The sequence below is a fragment of the Aythya ferina genome (assembly GCF_964211825.1).
Source record: "Aythya ferina genome assembly, chromosome: 4".
NCBI classification, from domain to species: domain Eukaryota; kingdom Metazoa; phylum Chordata; class Aves; order Anseriformes; family Anatidae; genus Aythya; species Aythya ferina.
The window spans coordinates 30,556,686-30,584,435 of record NC_140300.1 but is presented as its reverse complement, the minus strand read 5'-3'; the positions used below and the strand labels follow the sequence as shown (position 1 = coordinate 30,584,435).

General features: G+C 37.9%; 2 protein-coding genes across 5 annotated transcripts in view; one reads left to right on the top strand and one right to left on the bottom strand.

Annotated features, from left to right (window-relative positions):
• Positions 1–11,903, top strand: part of PAQR3 (progestin and adipoQ receptor family member 3) — a 29,040-nt gene extending 17,137 nt beyond the window's left edge. Inside the window, exon 7 of one of the 3 annotated variants that reach the window (XM_084516551.1) lies at positions 11,453–11,903. The gene's annotated coding sequence lies outside the window, so the exon portion shown is untranslated. Of the gene's footprint in view, positions 1–92; positions 115–2,310; positions 2,324–11,452 lie in introns of those variants that run through there. The other 2 variants (XM_084516553.1, XM_084516552.1) reach the window with 2 other exon arrangements.
• The window catches only part of BMP2K (BMP2 inducible kinase), a 64,037-nt gene that overhangs the window by 10,790 nt on the left and 25,497 nt on the right, over positions 1–27,750 (bottom strand). Inside the window, exons 4-15 of one of the 2 annotated variants that reach the window (XM_084516547.1) lie at positions 27,539–27,681; positions 27,112–27,233; positions 25,997–26,078; positions 25,171–25,303; positions 22,999–23,102; positions 19,917–19,996; positions 18,200–18,360; positions 15,977–16,155; positions 14,804–14,899; positions 13,999–14,186; positions 11,860–12,017; positions 7,459–7,572 (exon numbers count right to left, since the gene is read on the bottom strand). In XM_084516547.1, the coding sequence (XP_084372673.1) occupies positions 7,459–7,572; positions 11,860–12,017; positions 13,999–14,186; positions 14,804–14,899; positions 15,977–16,155; positions 18,200–18,360; positions 19,917–19,996; positions 22,999–23,102; positions 25,171–25,303; positions 25,997–26,078; positions 27,112–27,233; positions 27,539–27,681 (1,560 nt within the window). The remainder of the gene's footprint in view (positions 1–7,458; positions 7,573–11,859; positions 12,018–13,998; positions 14,187–14,803; positions 14,900–15,976; positions 16,156–18,199; positions 18,361–19,916; positions 19,997–22,998; positions 23,103–25,170; positions 25,304–25,996; positions 26,079–27,111; positions 27,234–27,538; positions 27,682–27,750) is intronic. The other variant, XM_084516548.1, reaches the window with a different exon arrangement.

Sequence of the window (27,750 nt, the reverse complement as noted above, 5' to 3'; positions counted from 1 at the left end):
GTTTAAAAAGTAAAGGGTTTTGGGACAAGAAGGGAACACACAATGGATCTTGCAAAAAGGATTTAAATATTATTTGTTAATTGTTGTCACAGTCACACTCGCCGGAAGACAAACTGCAGAAGGACATCAGCAGGACAGAAGAGATGATACCAACAGCTGCTGACATGCTGCACAAATAATTTAAGTCACACTTTTCAGGCTCTCAGCACACCTCTCCAGACAAAACATACATCAGACAGGACTCGACAATGCGTGGTCAGACATGGAAAACAGTTTCACAAAGCATATTCCATGCGCTGGTACCAATATAGGAAGCATTACAGCATCTGTCAGTAGGCACACTTAGGACTGTTACTCTTGCTGACAATATCCAGGTGATTTTGGGAGTCAATCTAGTCTTCAGGGAATCCGTATTAGCATCCTAAATCTCCTTCTTGAATCTAACAGCTACAACCCCTAGAAGTGGGATGAAGTCAGGAACAATTCGTTGAGGGACTGCACTTTCTTGAAACTCCCTTGATAAGCAAATATAAGCAAAGTTCAGTAAGTATAGAGACACTGCCTGCTCACAGTGCATGAAGTCCACATGTTGCTTGAATACTTCCAACTCCAAATCACTCAAGTGAAACGGTAAGCACATTACTTCCAGACAGATGCAGAGACATCATGGAAGGTGTTTATAGAACTAGCAGCAGTATTGGAGTCTCCAATATTGATTAGTTTCAACAACATCTGCTATCTATCCTGGCACTAGCCATCTTTCTGACTTCTTGTTTTTGTAATGGCACTAGGGCTCAGTCATCATGCACTGCCTGCAGCTTCAACGTCCTTGCTGAGCCATCTTAGGAATGGAGAAACACAAAGGAAGAGGAAGCGCAAGCCTGTGCTTATACAAATCCACCGGCCCGCTTAAGAAAACTCCTTAGAAATCCTTTCCAGTTGTACCACCATCACAGCGACAGGCAATTAATTACTTGCCTGGTAGCTCATCAGCTTCACACCCCTCATTTCAATGCCAACAACCTCTGAACAGGCTTTCTCCATTTCTAGGTCTTAAACCCTGAAGTTCCTCACATCCACCTTCTCTCTCCTCCCAGCAGGTATCAATGTTAATGCTTTATCACAGCAAGACACTTAATGCATTTTGTACAGAAACAAAATAGGCAAACAGACAGTGACTTTTACAGGGATTAGCAATGCACACGCTACAGTCACAGCACAACATTATTAAAAGTTTCAGGATCAGCACCTATGACCCTACGTGCACAGCCTGAACAAGAAAGCAAGTAGCATATGTCAAGTGACACTCCTAGCTGCAGCTCCTCCTACTACAGGCTTTTCAAGAAAAGCCTTGAAAAAGCTTTTCAAGAAAAAGTTGTGAAATATTTCAGAAGTGGTGACCTGACTGCTCCCACATTTATGTTTTTCAGGAAACAGCCAGTATCTTGCTTTCTTCTTCATTTTGTATCAAGGTGATGTAAATCAACAGAGCCACCTGCTCCATGCAGGCTTCAGTTTAAGACACTGCTCTTACACCTCTTCTAGACTGATGCAGCCAAAATTAGAAAATGGTTCTGCACGTGCTCTCATCTGCAGTGTCTGTGGCTTACTCCCAGTGACAGGGAGAAAATGGCAGCAGACTGGTGTCAAAACCAGACCAAAGGAACAAAAACATCTTCCATATAGCTGTCAGCTTTAAAGCTAGGATGGGAATGATTTTGTTCTAGTGTTTTCAACAGCATTTCAAAATCTTTCACTCCTCAGGAAGTTAGTAAACTAAATAAATACTAAAAGCACTACAAGTAGAAACTTATTGTGCCAAAATGGAAAAATTCCCCTGTTAATGACAAGTTAATGCTCTGGTCAAATAGATACCAAAAATTAAGTGTTCCGTCATGTTGATTTCATGCAATCTTCTCAAACTGAACTGCTGCAAAGACTGTTCAGATGAATATTTATAGAAAAGCTGAAAAATGTGGAGTAACATCTGTTTGTAATGTACTGTTCAGATTACTACACTTCTAATCAGGTTTGCATCTTGTAAGAGACAATTGTTCTTCGCTCAAATGCAAGCCAGGTGGAACATCTTTAATCATATAAGAAGATCCCAATCTTCAAGGAAATTTTCTGTTCTGATGTTCTTTTTCTAGACATCCGATTATAAGAGGATGAATTCCCTCTAACAACTGAAGTAATTACATGCCTTCTGCTGGTTCATCATTTTAGGGTATTGCGGGAGTGGCAAAAGAGTGGGGCATAAGGGCTTTAAGCTTTCTTTGAATTGGTAACATACTGCCGCCATCATTCCAGAGCAATTTGCCACATGTCAGGCCCAAGGATTACCCATGCGCTGCAACTAAATCTGCACTACTTCTTTGACAACAGCCAGAGCAGCAGCTGCTGAATACTGTAATGGATTTGCACCGCTTACCACCTTTATTTTCAAGAACAACAACAAAAAAGAATAAAACGCTTCTGCCTAGCATCTCTTGCTTAGAAATTCTTTTGAATACTTGCATAGTCTGTGTGTTGAAGCACATACAGAAAAAAGGGCGACCGTGACTGTTCGAAGATTTGACTAGAAAAAAAATAAATCAGTGAAGCATTTTGGAGAGGAAAAAGCACACCACTGGCACAGACTGCATATACCATTTATTTTTGCCAAGTGTGAATTATTTCAAGCTCCTTTGAAAGTCTTATTGGGAAAAGACATCTGAAGATGATCTTGATACAGGGAAGCACCCTGAATGTGCACTCCGCAAATATTAACCATGTCCGAAAGCCGTACTGAGGAAAGGTTATGCAGTAAAACATCCGTATTTTCAGGAAGTAAAAAAACCGATATGAACCAATTTTAATTGTCAAGTCAACCAAATCTGGAGGACTGCACAAATGCCCAGGCTTGTGCATTTTTAAACACAATTCAAGAATATCAGTTGCCCAAGCAGCGTTAACTGATGACATGAGCTCTTCAGTGTTGTACAGGAAGCTGATACAAGTTACTTGTGTACTCATGGTTGGTATTTCATGCTAAATGACAGCATGTTGTGCCTCATTTAAGCTCCAGACTGCACCGTAGTCCAATGGCTCCAAGGCTATGGTATATAAATTCCTTGTGGTTTGAAACGTCATTAGAAGCAGCATACAAAATAAGTAACCAAATGAGTAGTCTCTGGCAATTCTTCATGCTGGAAGAATGCACTTCCCTGGTGCAAAGCAGCGCACAGTAATCATCAGCTACTGCTGCAGAGTCCATTCAGTGACACGTCCAGAGCTCCAGACTGCTTCCATCATACTGCTATTAGTGTGCAGTTAGCCCGTTTTCTGCCTGATCCATATAGCTGTGACTATGCGAGTTACATACCACACCACGAAATTGCTCTTATTCCAAGACATATACCATAACGACCACATTAATGAGTCTTTGAGTGCAAAGAATCTGGAAATAAAAAGGAAGACACAGAACCATGCTTCCTTTTATTCCTGGTCTCTGCACAGTGAACACACATGCAGTGACTGGAAAGGGATTGCCTATATATGTTTGAAGAAACAATAGTTAGTTCATCAAGAACCGCTATGTATACAGCACAAAAGATGAGCTTTACAGATATTCAGTAGGACAATTAAACAAACCAGAACTGGAGCTTTATCCTAGTAAGAGAAGCCAGCTCACTGAGGTTCTCCACTGGAGCAAAGCACTTAGTAGATGGCTTCAGGTCCACCACACTGGGGTGGAAATCCCAGGTTTTCCAACTTCTCCACTCCTTACACGGTTCACCAGCATCACAGCAACATTTTGAGAGTTAACTTCAAATATTTTATTACTTTTGTGAATTCCAGTATTAAACTGAGGGAAGCAAAAGGCAAGGCAATTTAGCCCATTCTAATCCCAGAAAGAATTAGCACAGCAAACTGTACTGTGTTCAATACATTTGCTTCTTAGAATTTGGTAACTGCAGTAAAGTTACATCTGTTCTGAGTTTCAGAAATGCTCAAGATGTTGATAAAAGACATTACAAGAAATGCTTAACACACGTGTGAACCAAGTTTCCATTCCAAAATGCTGACTACATGACCCAGTTTTTCCACTGCAACCATCCATTGATTCAGGCAGTGTATTCAGGAACTGCAATCTGTTTTCCACATGCTAGGTGTCTGTCCTAACTGACTACTCAGTGGCTATTCAGCTGTGCTTCCTCCCTCTCTTTTTAGTAAAATACTTGCAATGTTTGTTTTGTTTCCATCAGATTGAGTGGTGGAATTCCTTCTCAACATTTTCTACTCCATTCACCTCAAGCTCTAAGTAATTTCACTGAGCAATAAAATAGATTGTACAACAAGTTTACACGTGGTACTTCCAAAAACACTTTTAATGGGACAGAAACCAAGTGTGTATAACACTAAGTGCTTCTACACCACTTTCTTATCAGCCACAATAGAAGGAACCCATCGTGTTTTGGCTAATTTCAGTATCTGCATAGCCTGCCAAGTGACGCACGTGCTGTTGCTGCCTGTCCATTCCCACCTGAGAAGAGTAAGCAGAGGAGCTCTGACAGACAAGCAGTGTGAGACCATCCACTTCCAGGTTCTCCTTCCCGGTGATCCTTGCAGCAGCAGCAGCCTTAAGTCCACTCCCAGCTCCCCAGGGAAAATCCCAGGGACTCACCACTCACAATGCTGCACAGTCTTTTCCAGGTGAGGTGATCAAAGTTTTAATGTTTTAGCCTCTGTACCACCGTTAGCCTTGCACCACCTTCCCAGACACACGTAGATGATAGCACTTGGCTGGAATACCAGCACCTCATATTAAGTTGTTAAGTCAGAAGATGATACATAACCTTTGGCTTCTTTGCAGCTAACTCATAGCAAATAATAGAGATTTAGTCAAATACTTCTTTCAGAAAATCTGTAAGCTTCCAAAACACGGAAAATTGTCTGGGTCATTCTACCCAGCTACAGTCCACATACAGTAACTTATATGAACCTGAGACTGATGTCACAACAACAAGAAAAAAGCAGAAACAGACCACAATTACAACCCAAAGATTAATAGAATAGAACACGTCTTCAATAGCAACTCTTGCTGCTTAATGAAGTCAAATTTTTACTTTGTTTTTAATTTTAAATAACCTGTACTGGTAACATTAACATTCCATCTTATCACAGATCAAAAAGTCAAAAGTCAGTAGTCAAATCTGGGTGAATAGTAAGAAAACACTCCTTATTTGCACTGTAGACACATTACAAAAATAAATGAAACTTTTTCTCTAAATAGATAAAGCCAGCTTCTTCCCCAAATATTGAGGAAGTGTTTGAGATATTAATCATGTTTCACTTCCTACTCAGTCACCCTCCCTCTGACTCCCTGAATGAGACACTCATGAAGACTCTCTCTTAGTTAAATCTCTTATAATAACACAGAACAAGACAGAAAAATAACATTTTACAGCAATGGTAAGAACAAGAGAACATACAAATAAGATTGTTTGTCATTTCTTTTCTAGAAAACACCCACCTAGAAAGAAAATATATCTAAGTCAACATCATTCTTCTTTCCTTAGGTGGCTTACAACACATGCTTTAAAGACACTTCCAAGAACAATCCTGTGTGGAATTCTACAATTTAGTTTGTAGAAGACATTTTCAGATTTAAACACCTATCAGATCACATTTGCTGGCTAAGCATAATTCACTGTTAACAGTGAATTAAGAACACCTTCCTTGAAATCAAGCCCGTATGTACTCTAGTTTAAATCCCAGCTCTGAGCCAGTAGACAAAAGCTACTGAAAAACAAGGATTTCTTTGTTCCCTTTTGTTTGTTTTTAACAAGCATACATATCAGTTCCAAAACAACTCCAGATTTCTCAAGCAGTGTGTTTTTAGTCCATGACTGAACTTTTGTATTGTTTTGCATGTCAAGAATTAAAGCTCAGATTGAATTTAACCAAGGCAAATTCACATGACATAACATATCGACGCCATTGATTGAAGTCTAAGTTGCATTATATGTACCTTCAAAACAGCAACAATTAGATTTCAAAGGCCAAAGGTGAGAAAATAAATAAAAGTAACTCCTATACACGTGGTTATCAGTGTGTAGAAGAGCAGGCACCTGATAGTTGCCATTGAAAGTTAAAGGTAACTATTATTGTTTATTTGGCATGTAAATTTAGGCTCACCCATAAAACAAACCAACCTCTTTCATGAAGACTGTAGGGTAAATGCTTCCAAACTGACTACTATTGGCAGAGCAATTCTCTTCACTTCAGAACTGCTTTCAAATTGTATTAAAATACTGCACTCTAACAAGATGACTCAAAACAACCTTGTCCTCACTGAGTGAGCAGAATGAAGAGAAACTAAGAAAACAGCAATAGACTTAATAGAATTAATTGTTCCTGAATTAAGAATTAAATCTTTCTGACAACAGGAGCAGACACTAATACAGAGACTTGGTGGTTTTTATCCCCCGAACAAACTGCCTTCTACAATACAAAAGCATTACCCTGTTAATTCTTCACCATGTATAGTACAAGAGCATTTGTGAGCAATAAACCCTAGCAGATGATCTTTAAGAATGCAAGGTGAAAGCAAAAGTAAACATAGTTTCTAACTCAGGTTGACCCCGAAGTGATTTATTTTAAGGCACTTTACGCTTTTGAAATTAGATAAAAACAGGTAACAGTTATATTAAGGCACCTTTATGCCAACACAGTCTCAACAAAACATAGGGAAGTGTTTAAGTGGCTCCATAAGCAGCTGAAACTCTTCTGACCATTAATTCTTACACAGCTTTTACTTTACCTCAGGTATCAAAATTATGATTCAAGTACTGATCAGAAAAATGTTAAAACATTAAGTTGCAGGATTATGTAGTTTTACTTTCACAATCAGTGGTCACATACAATGTTATTTTTACTTCCAACCAAGTTAAAAAAAAAAAAAAAATCAACTAAAACACAGTGAATCCCACCCACTCCAAATTTACATATGACAAGATATTTCCCTTGTTTTGAACCAACTTTCTCCAACAAATATTCAATTCAGTGCAGCAAAAACATACATTCCTTACTTGTCTGGAAAACTGAACTAGTCAAACAGAATTATTTAGAAGTAGGCTATAGGAAATAATCAAAATCTGGTCATAGCAAGTAATTTGCTTTCAGCAGAACTACTGGATCTACTTGAGATTCATACCTCAGTTGTTCAATGTATTTTCACTGCCAAGACAACAGTGTCTGTACATTGTTCAAGTACCAGGAATTGGATGCAGAGATATTTTTTTACTTAGAGGTAATCAACTTAAAAAAAATACTGTTAAAAATCATCTACTGCAATGAGGCAGCCAACGTCTTTGATCTTTCTTTGGTCATTTAACTGGACACACATACTCAACAGATACAGATATATAAGTAGACACATAAACATGAGGTAGTGATGTTACAGTTGTAACTTGCCTGGGTGAGAAATGAAAGGAACAGAACCAAAGGGATCTTCGGGAGGATTTTTCTGTGGAGCAGAATGTAGCTCCACATTCTTATCTGAAGATGCTCTCCTGTCCACCAGCCTGTCTGTAAAAAATAAAAATGAAACAGAACAAAAAATAAAATAAAATAAAATAAAATAAAATAAAAATGGCAGGTGTTATGCCAACATAAAGATATCTACTCTTCAGGGTGAGGGAGCTATATACTTGATTTTTACTTTCTTGTTTTATTATGTTTTAAAAGATTTTTCACATCTTAAATTCATACTTCTTGACCATTCAGGAAAATTCACTTGCACAAACTTTTGTTTGTTTTTGTTTGTTTGTTTTTTGGTTTGCCTTTTTTTTTTTTCCTTTTAATAATACCTCTGCCTAACCAGAAGCATATATTTCCTGACCAAATGTTTAACACGAGGGCATCTTTTACACCTTATATGCAGCCTATGTGTTCAGCAATATAAACAACTAGTTCTCTGTACTTTTCAGCCTTTTAAACCAGAATCATTATCCAAATGCAGCTGAGACTGCAGATATGAGAGAGCTATGATCAGGTACCACTTGCCACAGCTGACTCTTCACAAGTTATTTATCCCATGACATCCAATACCGTATTTATCCAAGACATACAGCTGTTTCCATTTGAATGACAGGCCCAAAACTGTTCACAGATCCATTCTGTGGGGACTGTCTCAAGTACCAGAAGCACATCTGCACAAAGAAAACCTGCTAAGTGCTACAGCTCCTCAGTTCCTTCAGACTACACATACTGCAAAGGGCACAGGCCCAGAGCAGCATGGGCTTTGCATCCACAGGGGTCTTTGCTAAAGCATTGAGATGGTTTTGGGACTAACAACAATCTTTGTGCAGCGTGAAGCATACTGGAGTATTTGTTCCTGGTGAGAATGCTGACTGCCCATAGCTCCCAGTTTCACAGAGCATTAAGTGATTACAGGAGCTCCTTCAGTAACAATCCATAAACCAGACAAACAGTGTACACAGAGACCACAAACTCCATCTTTTGACTACATCAAAGTGCTCCACAATAAGTACTCAGTTCAGAAGTCTTCATGCAACCGCTTATTAATTCATATAGCAATGATCATCTTTTTACTATGGAAATCTTCCCCAAGTCTAAGCAAAGTATTCTGCTCTAGGAGCTAGCTCCCTTCGTAAAGATAAAAAAATGAATCACCAGAGCAATACCCATCACTAAGCACGCCAAACATTAACCTGTTATAAATACAAAAAAATCAAATAGCAAAGGTAGCCTGACAAAAACAGTGACGTCTCGATCCTCTGACAAGGGCTGTACATATTCCTGTATTATTGGCATGAGCAACAAATTCAAAAATATTTTGAATTCATGTATAATGAATGCATCAGCTCAACAATACAAGCCAAGCTTTTGCACATGGAAAGAAGGGATTAGCATTCTGAATGCCACACTCAGCACTACGTAACACAACCAAAAAACAGACTTATGCAACACTGTACACGAGTTCTACAGGACAGGACAGCCAGTGGATTTAGTAACAGAAAATAAAACAATCTCTTTGCCAAACCCAAATCTTCAATTCTCCTTCGTCCAGATGGCAAAATGATTCACAGTAAACTCAAAAACTGAACACAATTACTTGGCAGTAAAACATCAACTTTCTCTCACAAGAAATAACCTAAATCTAAAGAGAATTGAGCATTGACCCTTAAGACACATTTGAGAAAATTCCAGAAAGTATTACACAGTTAGTTTTATAGCCACAATTTTTAATTGTACAACAAATCTCCCAATTTCTCATTACTCCAGGTAAATTTGAGCTAGTACAAGTAGACAAAATTCAGCATAAATATTTTGCAGCAGCAGTAACACTGCAAGGGAAGCTCGTAAGATCTTTGGCACAACTCCTGTAATACCAAAAAAAAAAAAAAGTTAAAAGGACCTTGAAATCTTTTACTTATGTATCTGTGTGCACACAAACACACAGATTAGAACTAACAACCCCACCAGCTCCACTTAACCTCTAACTGAAATCAAGCCAGAAGCCCGAAGACAATCTCCAGCTCCAACTCATTACGTATAAACAAGCCTGCCACCTAGTGTACTATTGGTCAAGTCAACAATAATGATTTTTGACATTTTCTGTATTCCAGTGACTGAAAAACCCTAGCATTGGTTATTACTGAGCAGAACTATGCCATTATGTTTACATTCCTCATAGAGCATTTGAAAGTATATGGCATATTATCATATCGAGCTCTTGTGTGCACTGATTTATTGTCGCTCAGAGGTGAAGGAAGAGCCAAAAACATGCCTAAATTAGATCTATTCTTTAAAGTGTTTGTAGCATTTTAGCACATAGTACAAACATTGGATAAGGGAATTAAAGTAGCAGTTAACTGTCCTATCTGCTACAGATTTAATGGAAGCCGTTAGCAGCATTTAGTTCCAAGTTATTCTTTCTTCTTCTATAAATGCAGTCTAACAGTTCATATCCAGTTCAGCATTTTGGCATATAGAAGGGATTGCACTGTCATGCTCTCACGTTGGTGAGCCAGCTGCAACTGTTAGGAGGCAAGCAGTGACAGCCAGGACCCCTGGACAGCTTTATGACTATCTGAGCCACCCTCTGCTTTGTGTTTGCATGGTTCTGTATCAAATTCTCATAACCCAACTTAAATACAACGTCAGAAGGCCTAACAATGAGGTGTACAGAATGAAATACACATAGCATAGGTGTTCAAGACTGTCATAAAGCTTCCTCACTGAACAGCTTTATAGGAAGCTTATGAGAGCCTACAACGAAAAGTAATCATCCCATTCTTAAAGCCATTGACTTAAATAACTCTTTATTATTCTAGACTTCCATTAAAATTTGTAAACAATCACAACGTGTAAAACAGAGTAGTCAAATTCCGTTATTTTGCTTCATGTCTTCCAACAGTTGGTATTTTCCCAGATTACTAGAAGCAGCCTATTCAGCTACACCATGCCAACAATTTCTTATACAGCATCTTCCAGCTTTTCTGTAAAGCCACTTTAAGTATAACCTTGGTTAATATATTCTTCTCTACTTAAATTTGTTTGTAACACATGGCTTAGCCAAACCAAATTCATAAAATTTAACTAAACTATAGTCAGATATCCACCAGTCAGATAAAGATTCTGGAAATGGATAACGTTATACTGACCTTTTGATTCAAGCTAACCTACTTCAGATTCAAAGGTTCATCAATTCAAAGTCTTCTAAGGCTTTCTTTGAAATGAGCAAGCCTAACATATCCAATTCTACTACTTTGAAAAATAATTTCAAATCACAAACTTAGACTTGCAAAGAATCTTTACTCTTCAGCTAGTATGTTATCCATTTCCTCAAAATGATAGCAAGAATGGTTGTTTTACTGCAGAATGCATATAAGGCTCCATCTGCATCTCAAAAATAGGAGTCTTATGAGATCAACGCAGGAAACAAGTGGAAACCATCAGCTATCCCTGGAGACAGACACAAATCATACCAATGACGCTCCTTCAGGATGTATGTGTAACGCGCACATCTCATTCAGCTACATTTAAGCACCCAGAAATCCAAGAAGAAAGACTCAACTGAAAGCACCATTTTTTTCCAATTACCTGAAATTCCACTTTACTATCTTTTTAATTGCAATAGACTTGCTGAGAGTATATATGTTTGTTTTGTTTTTTGACATTGTCACATCTTACAAGTCTTGCAAATAAATCTGATCGTGACAACTAGTTTTAGGAAGAGCATCTAATGAACATGTGTTAAGTAATTAAAAAAAAAGCAAGTAACTCCAAGTAAAAACCATTGAGATAGCTGACTTCAAGAGAGAAAAAAAAGTTTATTCAACTATTGCCATATCAGAACAATAAAGCAGCCCTTACATGTAGCCACTCATCAAAAAGGACATTACAAAACATTAACATAATGTAATAGATCGTTTTCTTTCAGGCATTTTCAAAGGACATATCAGACCCACAGAATCTTCTGCTCTCGTGTGCAAGAAAAAAAAGCTGAAGAGGAATGAAGCAAGCAGCCAAACTGTTCTGACAACATACCTCTGCTGTTCAGAGCTTTTTGACAACCAAGGTGACGTAAGCAGTGCTTAAGAGCTAAAATATAGCCATTTCTGCAGTATTTCAGCCAGTAACTACCAGTTATAGACAGTGAGCTCCTATTGCACACATTTTCAAAATGAGGAAGGAAAGAAGACAGGCCCAACTCTGCCCTCAAATGCTCAGAAAGAATTTTCTGTACACAGACCACAGGCCCTTCGATAAGACAGGTGATAGCACTGCTGAGCAACTATGGAGCCCTTATTTACTCTGAAGCAAAATAAGCCTTCAAGCGTCCCTTACTTGATCTTAGCAGGTCAAATTCTCTGTCCAGCAGCTCCTCCTCTGTCAACTTGGAAAAATTGTCCTCTCCAAATGGATTCCAGCCTGACATATCAGGTGGGTTATTGATGCTCTGCTTTGGGTAACTGGTAATTGTCTCAGCATCAGGAATACCAGACCTGTAAAGTCAGTTCATGGAAACAAAAAGTAATGTTATAGGATTGTCTATCTGGGTGAAAATGGATTATATGCTTCATTAGTCTCTTCCAACCTAGAAATTCTGTGATTCTGTGTGATTATGTCAAAATATTATATACAAATAACACACATGCATTAATGGCTTATCTGAAATATATCTGAAAACTAATTAAAGATAAAATGAAACACTTAGAACATGTGGTTTGGCTCCATCATTTCTGTATGCAAACCTTGTACACTTCGTCAATTTATTAATTGTAACAAAAGCACAGAACCTTTTGTCAGAATGGTCTGCAAGACTATAAACTCTATTTCACCTTGTTCATTCCTATACTGTCATAGCAGTCTTGTTTTCTTAAGAAAAAGAAGAAAACAGCCCATCAGGTACATTCAAAATTTTTATTTACTCTCCTTATTTGCTTGGATACTAGAAAACCTTTGATCAGATGCATTTTCCATTTCAAGCAAGTTTTGGCAAATTAAGTCTATCACTTATCCAGTTGTCTGAATTGAACTAGAAAAGCAATCAAATAACAAGTTACTGCCTCTTAAATGGTTCTCCATCTATGCCTAGACGGGCGCTGCAGGCCACACATGCAGCCAAGCTCCATGAGCAACCATCGCTCCAAGGCAAGAGGAAGGGCAAAGGGCTCCCTCCTCTCAGTTCATGTCCTCTCAGCCCTTCCTACAGGACTACTTGCTCTTTCTACTGAGAGAAGGGCAACACGTAATACATCACAATGCAATGCAACACACGTAGTACGTCAAGAGAAAATAAATTGCCCCTTGCTATAAGATAAGCAGTCATATTTTGGGTTAAAAGATCACCCTTAAGCAATGCAAATTGTTGCTATCTCTCTAGTCATTGATTTGAAGCTTAATAGCAGCCATAAATCTTTAGTCATACACACATAAGAATACTATTTACTCTGTCCAAAGGCTTGACCAAAGAACGGGTATTAAGTGGCAGATCTGGGCACAGAAGCACAGGCAAATACTTTCTGCTAGAGATTATACTACCTAATTGGTGTGATGAAGCCAAACAATATAGTGTATCAACCCAGCAGGAAAATATTTTGCCTTTCACTCTTTCAACACACAGCTAGAAGAGACTAAAAATGACAGCAGCAGGTGAAACATGCAGGTTTCAATATTAACTGAAAATCTGTATCGACAAAGACTGTACTACAGACTGCAGGGTTACCATTAAGTACAAAAGGCTTCTATTTCAAATGCAGTAATAGTAGGCAACTACATGTGCATGTGTCTCTACACACACACACACACTAACCTAGCTCAGAACATCAGTGAAACTAGGCAAGTGTATGATTTTAAGTTATGAAAAAAACTTTTAGTTGTTACTTTAATTCTACATATTGCTTCCAGTGAGAATTCATGAGAAAGTCATTTTCCATTATACATTACTAAACAAGGGGAAATCCATGGGCTTCTTCAAAGGGACCTTCTCAGTGATACATTCCATCACAGAACAAAGTCAGACCACTGATCAACAGACAGAAGAGTTGAAACCTCTACCAAAACAATCTCAACTATAAAGCCTATCTTAAAGCAGTATCCTCCAAATTGGATTGAAGAACAAGAAATGGTAAAATTATGGCTTGAGATAAGTTTCAAATGCCCACTGCCTCATTAAATATATGCTATGAACACCCATACGTAGCAAGTTGCTCAGCAGTCAGTTTCCTGGGAAAAACCCATGGACAAGAAAAAACAGAAGATAAGGACTTAAATTAAAGTTCTATCAGGCTCATCTATTGATGAGTTGAGTGTCCCTGTCTCCTCCCCTACAGTGCCCCAAATATCCATTACCACTAAGCAATTAGTTTTAGCAATTCTTTACTACTGAAACAAGCAATTTGTGCAGAAGGGTAGTAGTGCTTATTACAATCAACAATGTAAGCAATTAGTAATCCTTGGGTACACCTGTGTCAGAATACTTGCCTGTTTGCAGCATAGGGAGAATCTGCCACCATTCCAGCACGTGCTGGAAGTGATGTAGGGTAGGAGATTAAGGCTGGTGAGAAGTCTTGTGGAGAAGTGATAAATTCAGGAGATTGCGGCTGTTGTGACCGCTGCTGCTGCTGAGCAAGCATCTGCTGCTGTATAAGAGCCTGCTGATATTGCTGCGCCTAAATAAGACAGTCACCACATTACTAAAATTCTCATAAGACAATGCAAAGCTTTTTGCTAACTAATAATACTGGCCTCACAGCCAAATGCACCAACAACTATCGAACTCCAGAAAAGGCTGGTAGCTTCACCAGAAACAAGAAACCAGTCTGTCCACTAAATAGGTGAAAAGGAATTGCCTTGTGATTTCTTCCTCTTCCAAAATATTGCTTAGCTTTTTATAATTATTGAAAACTACATACATGCACTAAATTAGTTTGACATACCATGTTCTTACAGATAAAGAATCAGTTTCACAACAATTTCTTTTGACTTCTGAAAACATGTTATGCCAGTTAGCTTTCTTGCTTTATGAATACCTTTTATATGTCTAAATTTACACCATGCTGTAGCTGCATCACATAGAGCATGCAACATTTACATTCTCCTGAAAACACTGAGAAAGTAACTAAAAAGACTTCTCTTCTTGAACCATGAGAAACAATAATAGCCAAAACATTTTTTGAAGTACTTAAAAGGGGTACTCTCAAACTTGTGTTGCTGGAACTTCACAACAGACTTATAAACTGAACATATATTTGAAAACTGTGCCATCTACATTCCGTTCTTGACATACCATAGCAGGATACTGAGATTGGGAAGGTTGCTGCTGGTACACAGACTGCATCAACAGCTGCTGTTGGACCATCTGCTGGTGCATTGCTTGTTGATACTGTATTTGGAAAGAACAAAATATCATTATGGGTCCCTTCCAACTCAGGATATTCTATGATTCTATGATTAGGAAACCACAATCCCCATATTTAGAATATACAGATATTTAGAAGAAGCATTGATTAAAATATCAGCTCTGTGTCTCAACAGTGTTCTTCAGTTAAGACACCACATGACTGGGAATCAGCTTATAACTCTGTCAATACATTTTAATGACTGTGCTTGGAGGCTTTTCCACTATGATTTTTTTTTTTTTCCCAGCTAACACCAGCCTGATTAACAAAAAAATTACAATACGTATTTTGCACTGCCTTTTCCAAGGCAAGCCATTAAACACCCCGACTTCTGTCATTTTCAGGAGTACTATATCTCTTTGGAAAGCAATTCAGCTGTGCTTTTAATAATAGCACAACTCAACAAGAAAAAATAAAGAAATACCAAGTGTCTTGGACAGACTCTGAAAATTCCCATCTGATCTAGATGCTGTTTGGTTCTTCTTAAGAGTATTTCTGCTGTGCAACTTAAACAACCGGGCTTGAAAGTAAGCAAGGTGGGCAGTGTTATGATATTTAGTATCCATGAAAAATATTGGTTGACATAACTACAAAAAGGAAGCTCTTCATTGACCAAGAGAAAGCAAAAACAGCTACAAAAGTACTTAGATGGTCTACACACCAGAAGCATACCATCTACCACAAGCACAGGATCATCTACATCACTCCTAATATTTCTTTCAAGCATGTTCATGCATACATGAAACCTTAATTTGGGCCACACAGTGTTGATTCAAAGCAAGCAAGGTTTCTGGGTGAAGCAACAAAAGCGAGACAGCACAAAGAACTCAACTTTCCAGGATAAGCATTACAATGCAAAAGACAAATGTGAAAAGCTAAAAAAAAAAAAAAAAAAAAAAAAAAAGAGAAGGGGCAGGAGCTACAGTCCCTTTCTTTATCCTAGCAGAAAGAAGCCAGGTCACAACAGCAGAAGCATTTAACTAGAGCACAATTAAAAATGCTACTAACAGACAGTAACATGCTGCTCTTTTAGCACAATTTGTAACACATTTGACTTGTACCTGCTGAATGTAAGCCTCCTGAATTGAAGGGTGCTGCTGCTGGTGATGTAAATGGTGCAACTGCTGTAGTCTCCAGTCCCCCTGCTGCAGCTGCTGGAGAACTCTGTTCTGCTGCGGATGATGCTGAGTGGTCCCTTGGGACAGCAAGATCTCTTGCCCATTTCCAGGTCTTGGGGTTCCTGTAATATTAAGACAACACTATTAACATACTGACTTCTGAAATTTAATTAAATGTTCATTAACATTTTAAGGTGAAACGTAGTCCCCTTCCTAGTTTGACCAGTGGTACAGTTTGTATATTATGCAATTCGGTTTTTATCTTCTAATAACTCAAACCACGCTTATCTCTTCTGACTCAAAACTGAGACATACCGTTACACTCTATATCCTTAAGACAATTTGATAAATTCATTCTTGAGAGAATGCAATTAAGCCTTTTGCATTTTATATACCTAAAAGTAAAGTACACAAAATACCCGAACATCAGCTTCATACAGCAGTTGTCCAAATACAGACCTGTGCCCCTTAAAATCTTGTTTTTTGTTTTTTGTTTTTTTAACTAGCTGTTGGGTCATGTTTTGTATGACTTAAACAGATCACTGTATGAGCTTCACAATTAAATTATTTTTGCTGCCTTTTAATTAAGCAGTTACTAACACAAATCAATTCATCTTGCATGCTTTATTTATCTTCTGAAGTGCACAGTAATCATCTGATACTTGTCGTATCAGGAAAAGCTTTCTAAGTTGTATATTATTTGGATCCTATCTAGTAGAAGTTGCTTACGCATGGGATGCCAACATTCCCAGTGGCCTTTTGATTGGAAGCTTTCCCAGCTCCATCCCTGAAGCTACTCTTCCATCAATCCCATCTCTGCTTGATAAGGCTAAATCAACAACAGGGCAATATCTTGGCTTTGGAGGAGCAGCACTGACAAGTAGTGGACTGCCAGCAACGTGCAACTCTGGTTCACTTACGTCCTGGTATTCACCGGGATAGAGTTAGCTTTCTTCCTGGTAGCTTGTATGGTGCTGTGTTTTGGACTTAGGATGAGAATAATGCTGACCACACACCAATGTTTTTAGCTGTTACAAAGCAGAGCTTACACTAAGCAAAGGACTTTCCAGCTTCTCATACCGCCCTGCCAGTGAGGAGGCTGGGGGTGCAGCAGGAGCTGTGAGGGGACAGAACCAGGACAGCTGACCCAAAGTGGCCAAGGGGATATTCCACCATATGGTATTGAGCTGAACAATAAAACTGGAGGGGCTGCTGCTTGTGGGGTGGCTGGGCACCAGTGGTGAGCAATTGTGCTGTGCATCACTTGCTTTGTATATTTTTATCATTATGATTACTATTATTATTTTCCTTTCCTGTCCTATTAAACTGTTTTTTTTTTTTTTATCTCAACCCACAAGTTTTTAACCCTCCTCTCCCCATCCCAGTGCAGAGAGGGGGGGAGTAAAAGGCTGTGGTGGTTAGCCACCTGCCAGGATAAACCACAACAACTTAGCAGTCATAACACGTACTGCAGTGCAAAAACACATAAGATCACAGAGTGCAATTAGGAAAGTACTTAAAATTAAATTAAAACTATTTCAGTGATTAGTACAGCCCTACCTCTCTTTGAATGAGGTACAGATCCTCAGAAAGGATTTATTGAAAATGCCACATGATTTTATCTGAATTACATCTCTGTTGCACCAACAGTACAATGTGAAATGCTCTGGTCAATCATTAGAAGAGTCAAGTTTTTTCATGGTGCTAGCCTATCAATATCACCACCATTTTATTACTATCTCATAACTTACTGAGGCACAGGAAATGCATTTTTCCTAAGAGAATTAAAGCTTTACGTGATTAACAAAGAGTTCAGTGCTTGCACTGAACTACTTGGAAGTCACAACTGAGCATGAACTTCTATCCTGCAGTCCTCAGCAGGAAAGTTAGTCTAAATAAAATCAGTGTTATGTACACTGAGAAAAAAAAATACCTTGACTTCTTCACTATTTGCATTTAGTTTTTGTGGCACCTATTCAAACTTACCACTTGCACATTTAGAGTCATCCAGAAGGGATGAAGATTTGTGGTCTTTTTTTTTTTTTTTGACAAACAAAAAAAAGGAAGTGAAATGAAGTTTCGAAGGTTATCCTTATTAGTTTAAGGAGGGAAACAAACTCGATTCTTCATTTGTTTCAGTCAGTCCTTAAGACTTGAGTAAGATACCTTTTTGCCCACGATTACCAAATGCACCAGGAACTTGTACTTTGACTGGAGTTGCTGAGCTGTGGATCGTCAGAACACTGGAAGTGGCAGTGCTTGAATTGGCCTTTGGTCTCTGTCGCGGTGCAATTGAGGTTTCCGTTGGTCCAACAGTATCTGTTATTCTGAAACAAGATTTCCACATAAGAAACTTCATTAAAGATTGCTTCTGCTTCTACCTTTTTCTTTATAGTTCAATTGCATCTCAATCATGTGGTACTGTACTTAAAAACTGCATTTAAATAGCTTAAAATTTGTTTTTACAATTCCTGTCACCACCCACTGCAGCCATAGAAGATAGCACTGCTGCACAACACCTTAAGAAGGAGCCATGCAACAGGATTATTCCCAAGGAGACCAAAGCACTTGATTAAATTTCTCTATGCAAGCTTTCCTTAGTTCACAGTAGTAATTAAAAATTATCTGCAAAGCTCGAGGCAGCAATCCTGTGACTAGAGATACGATTACTGTTCATATATACAGGAAATAAGATTAAGAAAAATCTTATCTGTTAAGTCAATTCATTTCTACTTTCAAAAGAGATTTAACCTCTAGTAGTTATATCACTCAAACTTCTCCAAGTATTTGTGTCTACCTTGCAGTACTTCAGACTTGTGTAATATTCCCCCAAGGCAAAGAAGACGCTCAAAAAAGGACTTGGGAGCTTAATCTCCCTGTCAGGTTACAGTATAAGCATTTCTTAAAATTGTCCAACTGCTTAAAAACACTAATTCACCAGCTGAGCTCCAGTATCTAACACCTCATTAGTTCCTACCATATTATATTGAGATATCTATCTGCCTTAACCTTCTGTAACTTGAGCCATCAGAAACACATGATTTAGGAAGAACTACAAGCTTTCCTAGTATAGCAGTCAGTTAAAAACATTATGCCATCACTATTCAATGCTGGCCCGCCACTGCATTTTACTAACTGACAGCAGAGCCAGCAAAAGCAATCACTACCTTAAAGCAACACACACATGTACACAGCTCAAAACATGGCTTAAATGAGCCCATTCGTTCGCTTCTCATTCACAATACACTAATGAAGTTGCTGATAATTGTAGCTGAACATCCACGTAATTAAGCCACACATTTGTAGGTTCAGAACTTGAAAAACTTCATTTACAAGGAATGAAAGTGTAAGGAATTCCTACAGTTTTAGTATTAAGCACACAGCATATACCGCTGCAGAATCAAAAAGCATGAATAAACACTCTATGTTTTGTTTCTGTTTTTACTTAAAAGTACAAACAAGGCAATGATTTGGTATAGAAATCTGAATTTTTGTTTACAAGTCCAGTTACCTTCAAGCAATGAATGAGATGATTTTACGTTTAAATAACACTCCACAGAACCGTTTAATTGTACCATATTATTCTCACCCCCCACTGACATCTATTTCAAAATTCACTCATGACAATAGAATGAAATTAAGCAAATAAGGAACCGACTGCTAGTACTTACCTATACCATCACAAAATATGATCTCAGTTTCTCTCAGCAGATTCTCAAAACCACAAAAAACGAAGAAATGGAATCCACAAAGAGATCTGAAGCACTTATAAACACAGTTGATCTATACTAAAGAACTACTCAGATCATTTTTATTAGGAAGCACATAAAAACAAGTTTCAGACAAATAAAGCAAATAAAGTAAAGCCATGTCATCTGCTCACCTTGCTTTTATTTGGCTTTTTCTAGCAGCTGCCTCACTAGCTGTCATGGGTTCAGGAAGAGTTGAAGGGACAGGAGAATTCTTGGGAAAAATAAATTGGAATAAATTAAAAAAACGAAATCCTGAAAGAAAAAAATCATTACAAATTGAAGAGGAATACTTGGTTTCAAGATTTTCATGCTACAAGGTTTCATGCAGAACTCAGTCACATGGCTGTAAATTGAAAGAGATTTCGTTTAATGCTATTTCTATGTCCTGTTATCTGTTACAAAAGTAAAAATTGTAAATATTACTGGTCTGACTTACTATTATGTCAACTACTTCAGTTCACTCACACCTTACCATGAACAATGTACCTACGAACAATGAGGTAAAACATTTTCTCCAAATGTTTTCTTCTAACTGCACAAAATAAAGATGAATTTTATCCTTGAGTCTAAGAATTAAAGCAAAGCCTAAACACAGACAAAATCAACAGTAGGTTTTTTAGCACAAATAGCTCTTCCACTGCAATGCAAAATCCACACAGAACTTAAGTTTCTATGGTCCTTGAACTAACACCCTTTCACAAATCACAGCCTAATCACATAAAAATTCATTCTGCTTTCTGATACTAGCCCACTTCTCTAGCCAGAGACACCAATACTGCAGATAACATAAAGCAGTTCACTTCGTTCATGCTATGTTTGAATCACACTGAAAAACATTCCTCCACCAATGCAATCTGGAAATGCACCCCCACCTCAGTGACAGCAGGCACAGAGGAATACACTGAGCCCAACAAGAATGATAAGTTCGTCTTCCATGTCCTACCTTCCCCTGCCTCTGCCAAGTGTGCAAAGCCAAGCTTGCCTTTTTCACCTGTTCAAGGTCAAAATTTCCTTCTCCCCAAGTCCCAAATGCTCAATGACAATAGTGGCAGATAAAGGCACTGCAAATCCACAGTACCATCTCCCCTGAGAGTTTACCAGAGCACCAGCAATTTGGTTGATCCTGCTGGTACTTCTGACACCACAGCTTATGAACACCAGAAAATGAAGGACCACATCCTGCAGCTTTCTGCCAGTGAAGTTACAGCCAGCGTGCAATTTCAAGTCATTTCTCCTCTCTGGCCTTCAAGTATCTGTTTCACAATCCTCATCTGTACAGAAAGGGCCTAAATATACCCAGTCAGGAACTGGGATCTTCCCAACAGCTGGTCTCCACTTCACCAGTATATTTGAGCCAATTTCAACACTCCTCTTGCCCTCTCCAGAACCTTTTTTCAGAATATCCTTTCGCAGTTCTCATCTGCCGCTTCAAAGCTTAAAGAACATCTCAGTTTAATTTCTGAATTAATTACTATTCACCAAAGCTGCATTTAACCAAGGAAAATGGCTGTTTTGTGGAAGGGAGACAGAAAATGTGAAATTATACAAGGGTGATCTTCACATACAGTGAGGAAAGTAAATCTAACTCTGGTCACAAACATTATAACCAAGAGTTATCAGTTTTACAATACTGCTTCTGAAGACTACCTCAAGTACCAGAATTAGTCAAGAGATAAATTGGCAAAAGAGCAGCCCACCTCTGACTTCCCCCTGAAAAAACAGGCTGCTGTCACAGACAGCATACTGGACTCACCCCACTTCTGCTCTAACCTACAATGGTGATTCTTACATTCTCATGAACTTTGAGGGTTAAAATTAGGGATGTCCAGGTGCACATTTTTGTGCTTCTTCTCTTTTTGAGACAGCAGTGTGCTGTGCTTCTTCTTTATTTGAGACAGCAGTGGGTGCCAGAGAGGCGAGCACTACCAGAGGAAAACAATAGCAAGAGAAAACAGGGTGTAAACTCCTGCTTTTACTGCTGTCAGAGTAGAGAAGTGTCTTGAGTGTTGGAGGAAAACACACAAATCAGTTTCACTTGGTAAAAATACACCAAGCACTTCTACTTTTACATGTCTGTGACAAGGCAAAAGGCCAAGGAAGGAAGCAATTCCTTCCCAACAGGAAAAAGAATCCAAGAAACTGACATATGAGTCACCTGAAGAAGTTGACACTGCTCTTACAACATGTAACGTAGTAAATTCTCAACTGTATGTTAGATCAAGATAAAGCAATCCACTTGATTTTCTCTCAGTACAAAAGAGAAAGGATAATTATAGCACCACCTAACCGCACTCTGCAACAACCTTACGTAAAACCATTCATAACACTTGAAATTTAGCCTTTGCCTACAAACAGCAATGACTCCAAGGTTTTCTGACTTTTTTTTTATTAAAAAAAAAAATAAAAAAATGCAAAGCCTATGCTAAGTCTCCACAAAGCAACACACACTACTGAACGCCTTCTTCTACAGGACCAGGGATCAGTGGTTTTAGGTTTCAAAGGCATCTCAGTTAAATTCATTCACCTGCCTTGGAAAACAGAGTTCACTGTAATTGACATTTGCTTCAAAATTAATTTTTCCTAACATCCTAATGCCTATCTTGGGAGTCTCTTTATAACATAGAACATTATGTGTCCTCCAATTCTATGGCACAGTACCTTAGTCCATCAATTAGATTGTCTTTGAAAGAAGGCTCAGAGTTTCAAACAGAGCTCAACCTCTCATGCAAAGCAAGGTCAGGAAAGGAGGCAAACCAAGACACTATTCTGTTTTACTTTCAAGTTCACTGTAGCCCTTCCAATTAATATTATGGTTCAGGCTGATTAAAAAGAAAGAAGGGATTATTCAGAACAAACCCAAATTCTCTTGACATGACAAAGATTTTCTACTGTCAATAAGTTCTACAGTGTACTTGATACTAATTGTATTAAACATAAAACTTGTACAAGTTCAAAGCACAAGTCGGGTACTGGTGCAATATCAATGCAATTCATGGAGCTATGCCCTCAAAATTCCCAAGTATTTTGTTTAGAGATATAACATTACATGTACACAGTATCAATGGGAAACATACTTTGCTCCATGTTTTGAATTTAGTAGCAAGGTTAATAAGGAACTGAATCTTCTTTCTCAGCTGATTTGCTATTTTTTTCCCAATGCTACAGAAGACCTACGAAACCCTTTAAAACCAGAAAAAGTCAAAGACTACTTACATTAATATTGGACACTGGACAATCCTTTTTGGCAAGTTTAAAGGCAAAGTGAGATACTTGAAAGATATCAGGTCTCTGATCTTGATCTGGTTCAAGCATATATCCTGTAAAATTGGTAAGACCAAATTGTCATTGTTTGACAGCAAACAGCCTACTGAGTTTACTACCAGCAAGAAGAATTCAGCTATTCTACCAACTAAGCTTTCCCCCAAAGGGATCATTATCTTGTTTCAATGCTTATCGTCAGGTTAAATATAGTTTTGGGGGTCAAATATTATTGATAAAGATGCATGCTGTTTGGTATTTTGACTATCAGCTGTGGAAAAGATGCAAATCTTCTAGAAGATATTCAGCTGGGAAGATAAACTTTCATAGGTTTTTAGCTAAATTACCATTTCTGATGAGGAAATAGAAGTTACATTGCCAAAACCGTTCAGTAGTATAGCCAACTGTAAAAAAAGGTTTTGTATAAAATGAAGTAACCACTTTCTGTAATAATATCTTATGATTTTATTCAAAGATCTTATGATTTTATTCAAAGCCATTATCTCATGACCAAAATAGTTCACAGCAAATTCTATTTTTAATGTGTTTTTATAACATAAAGTTGATTTGAATTAACTGTGACACCACCATTACGTGGAAACAGGGCAGTCTGTAAGGTGACTCCTGCCACTTGATGCTGAAGTGCTAGGCTTATAAGGTAAACAATGTCCAGCTCGCCACTGTTGGTTTTTTTTTTCACTTGTAAAAAAAATAAATGAAGTCAGAAGTCCCTGAAATACCTTTTATGATCAGCTGCAGCTTTCTGTAGCTTCCATTCCAAAAGGACAGAAGGGAAGTTTATGTTATGAAATTCTTCCCCACCCACATATATTTCATGCCAGGAAGTAATGCTTATCTTTGCACAACAGTTAACTGAAACTTTATAAATCACAGATCATGCTTGTAAGGAGACACACTTCCAACCTATATTCTTCTTAAGGTAACGCTGTCTAATACAGAGAAAGCTATTTAATAACATGAAAATTAGCTCATTTTGTCAGTATTTGTGGAAGGCTTGGTACCTGCTATTTCTCACTAATGAATACAACCTCAAAAGCACATTTTGAATTTGCTATTTCATTTTATTTACGAGCATAAACTGTGTGTCCTACACATTGAAGACAAATTTTAAGAGCATCTATTCCAATGGCCTGAATTTTTCATATTGTGCCAGACACACTCTTTCGAGTTAATCTGTTCAAAGCTGACACACACCACTGAAAATACTCCTATTATTCGACCCAATATCCCTATATTCAGGTAACAGACAAACCACTGGAACTTGTTATTCCCCAAAATTTTCCTCCATACCTTCCCATGCTTTCAAAACTTCGCCGAAGATCTTGTCCAACCCTCTGGGTTGCACACAAACCTGATCAGTTTTGTATTCAGTTACAAACCATAAAACTACTATAAAAATCTCTCCAGTACAATTTGTTTCTGTACATACGTGTACCTACACACAGTTTGCACTACAAATTCATCTAGCTAATCCAATTTTCTTTTTTGGATAGAAAATACTATTAATCTGACATCCCATAGATAACATGTACAGAAGAGCAAGAAGAGACCATGAATAAATCAAGAGCTACTCTTTTCATTCCCTTTCTGTGTTTGTGGTTTAAGACCACCCTTGACAAAAAAATCCATGCCTCCCAAAGAGACGGGAAAGCTTTTCTGAGTTGACATATACCATTTAGTTGGCAGATCTCTGAAATGATTTCCTCTGTTACTTAAATTCTCAGGTAATCAACTCATCCATTCAATGCCTAAAACACAGTAGCTGACTGGAGAATCTTCTCAGGAGAAAGACTAGTTTGTAATTGATTGATTAGGTTCTCTTTTGGTGCATTTTCTAAGAAGCTTGCTCCAGGTTTACCAAGCTCCTTGTAGGCCAGCTTCTCAATTCTGTACCCGGTGGCAGAGCCCTCTGTTACATGAAGGGGTGCTTCATTTAAAGGGCAGGAGTTACAAGACGGACGGTAGCCAAGAGCAACCCCCACAACTCACTCAAGAACCCAGCCAGTCTGCCCCATATATTCAAGCCCCTCATCCACACCAGTAGCATCTTCCATGATTTATTTGATTTACAGAGGAAAGGAATTGTTGTGCTGCCCAGATACTTACTTATCAAACAGTGTATACTATGACTGTATCGGGAATTGTCCGGAATGGTAAAACTTCCATCACAAATAGCAACTTGACTTTCTCCAAAGGGAAGCGAAAAGAAACAAAGTTTATACAGCAAGCAGCCAAGCGCCTGCAAAAACAAATACAGGCACCAAAAAAGGATGAGAGTAAGCCTTTTACACAATAAAGAAGCACCAACAATAAACTAATTGCATCCTAGCTACAGCTGATGCTTACACAGTTATGTAGTAGCTGCATTATGAAACACTGTTGATGTGACAAGCTGATATATAAAGCTGCTCTAAAAAGGCTTTCTTTCCCGCTGACTTGTATGTTAGACAAGAAGCTACCAAAACTAGAACCTATCCCAAGAGCTACATTGACATTCCTGTATCACCCAGAGATACCACTAGGGTTTCTGTTGAATTTTCTCTTTATTTACTTCACTGTAATGGCTCTTAAGCACATCACCTAATAAAAACACATTTCCTTGTCATGCTGTCAACAGGTTTCCATGAGAAATCACTGGCAACTACCAAGCAGCAGAATGAGCCAACAAAAAAAAAACAAAAAAAAAAAGGGGGGGGGGGGTGAGGAGGTGTCTTAACCACTTCCTATATCCCCAGTCTAAATGCTCATCACACATTGCATTAATTTTAATTCCAGAAAACTTGAACACCAAAGATAGCACTATTATATTCTACATGATATAGTTGCATTATAGATTTCACTTAAAGTAATTAGTTTTTCAATGTCACTTTTAACCATTACACCCCTTAATTAGTTACATATTTCATAATAACTGGTTTTATTTTTTGCTTACCCAGATATCTGCCTTGGTAGTAATTGATTTCCCTCCATAAAGATTGACCATTTCAGGAGCTCTGTATGATAGTGTTGTGTACCTAGCAGCACATAATTAAAAGAGGACACAGATGAAAAGCATGCCAAACTGAATTGCCTTTCTAGCATCTGCCATGCACACAATGTTTTACACACCTGTTTCCAGTACACACCCAAAATTGTACTAAGCTATGCAAATCATTTGTTTCATTTATAGCATCACAAAGATTTACAATAGCAATATAATATTTATTATTATGGATGATTATTTGAAGTCAGATGAAATTTGGTTTTCATATTTAGCTCCCCAACACATGTGCCACGGTAACCAACAGTCACACTGTTGTAATACTGCCATAACCAGTCATGTGAAAGGCTGAGCCCCACGAGAGTATTCCCCATCTCCTATTGAAACATACAGTATGTGCGCCTTAAACAACTACCACCTCAAAATAATTACAAAACCAGCAAAGTTCTTTGCATTGATTAAAAAAGAACACATGTATCACTTAATAACTTGAGAACACGTAACCTGTGTTTATTCCCCTGCAGCAGTTAGCCTGAAGGAACAAAACTGAACTAATACACGTTTTCAATACTCCTGCAATAGAGTTAAAATATTTTTCTGACCAGTCTTAGGAGAAAAGCCATGAAACAGCACTGCTTAAATAAGACTGTGTAAATCCCTTCTAATGCTTATGTACACTTTTTTTCCCCATCTCATGTTTTTACAGTTAGCTGTATTAAAATAGCAAAAACTTAAAATATCTAAATCCTAAAATGGCCTGCAGCAACGCATTTATTTTTCCTTTATGTAAATTTCAAAATCATATGCTTCTTTCAAATTTTATTCTACTTGAGTCTCAGTCTTGCAAAAAACAACATGTAGATAAATAGAAAAAGCAACATTAGCAAATAGTTCCACTGTTTTACTATATCCACATCAACATTTCTTCAGCTCAAACCATTCAATTAATATTGTTATTATGATGTGTGCACAGTGCTCACAGATCTTTTCATCTGATACACAATGATGTACACTGTAACCTCACAGCACAACCACTGCTTATAAAGGCCACTTAAAAGTGAACTTACTTTTTAATTTCTTCTTCAACCACATTAACACCATCCTTTTGAGGATTAAGAAATTTGTTGGTGGCACTGCCAAAATCACAGAGAACATAGTTTCCATTATCATTTAACAATATATTCTCCACCTTGAAAGGAAGTTGACACAGAAACAGCAACATTAGACTGAAATAATGTCTTTAATTTCCAGCTTAATTGTTACTATGCATTCTTTTCCTTGGCATAAACAAGGAAATTACCAGTAAACCAATCCATGAATTTAGCATCAAGCAGTAAGTGGCCCTATCTTTCAGTTTCTCTGGTTCCAATTTTACCCATAGTAAATCCTTCCCTAACTACAAGTCAGTCTTAGTGAAATACTTCCTTTGTTCTCAATCCTTTTTGAGTGTATTGCCAATTTTTACCTAGACATTCCTATTTATTAAGTCCATACCTTTAGATCCCGGTGAACTATAGGGGTTTTGCACTGATGCAATCGAGCAACAGCTTCACAGGTATCACAAAATATTCTCATTACTTCGGATTCAGTGAAGCCTGTCTGCAGGCGCTGATTCATCTGATTTACAACCTGCCCGGCTAAAGAAGCAACGAAGAAGTTTTTATTAAAATAATTCCTATCACATACAGAAGAAAGAATTTTTCTTA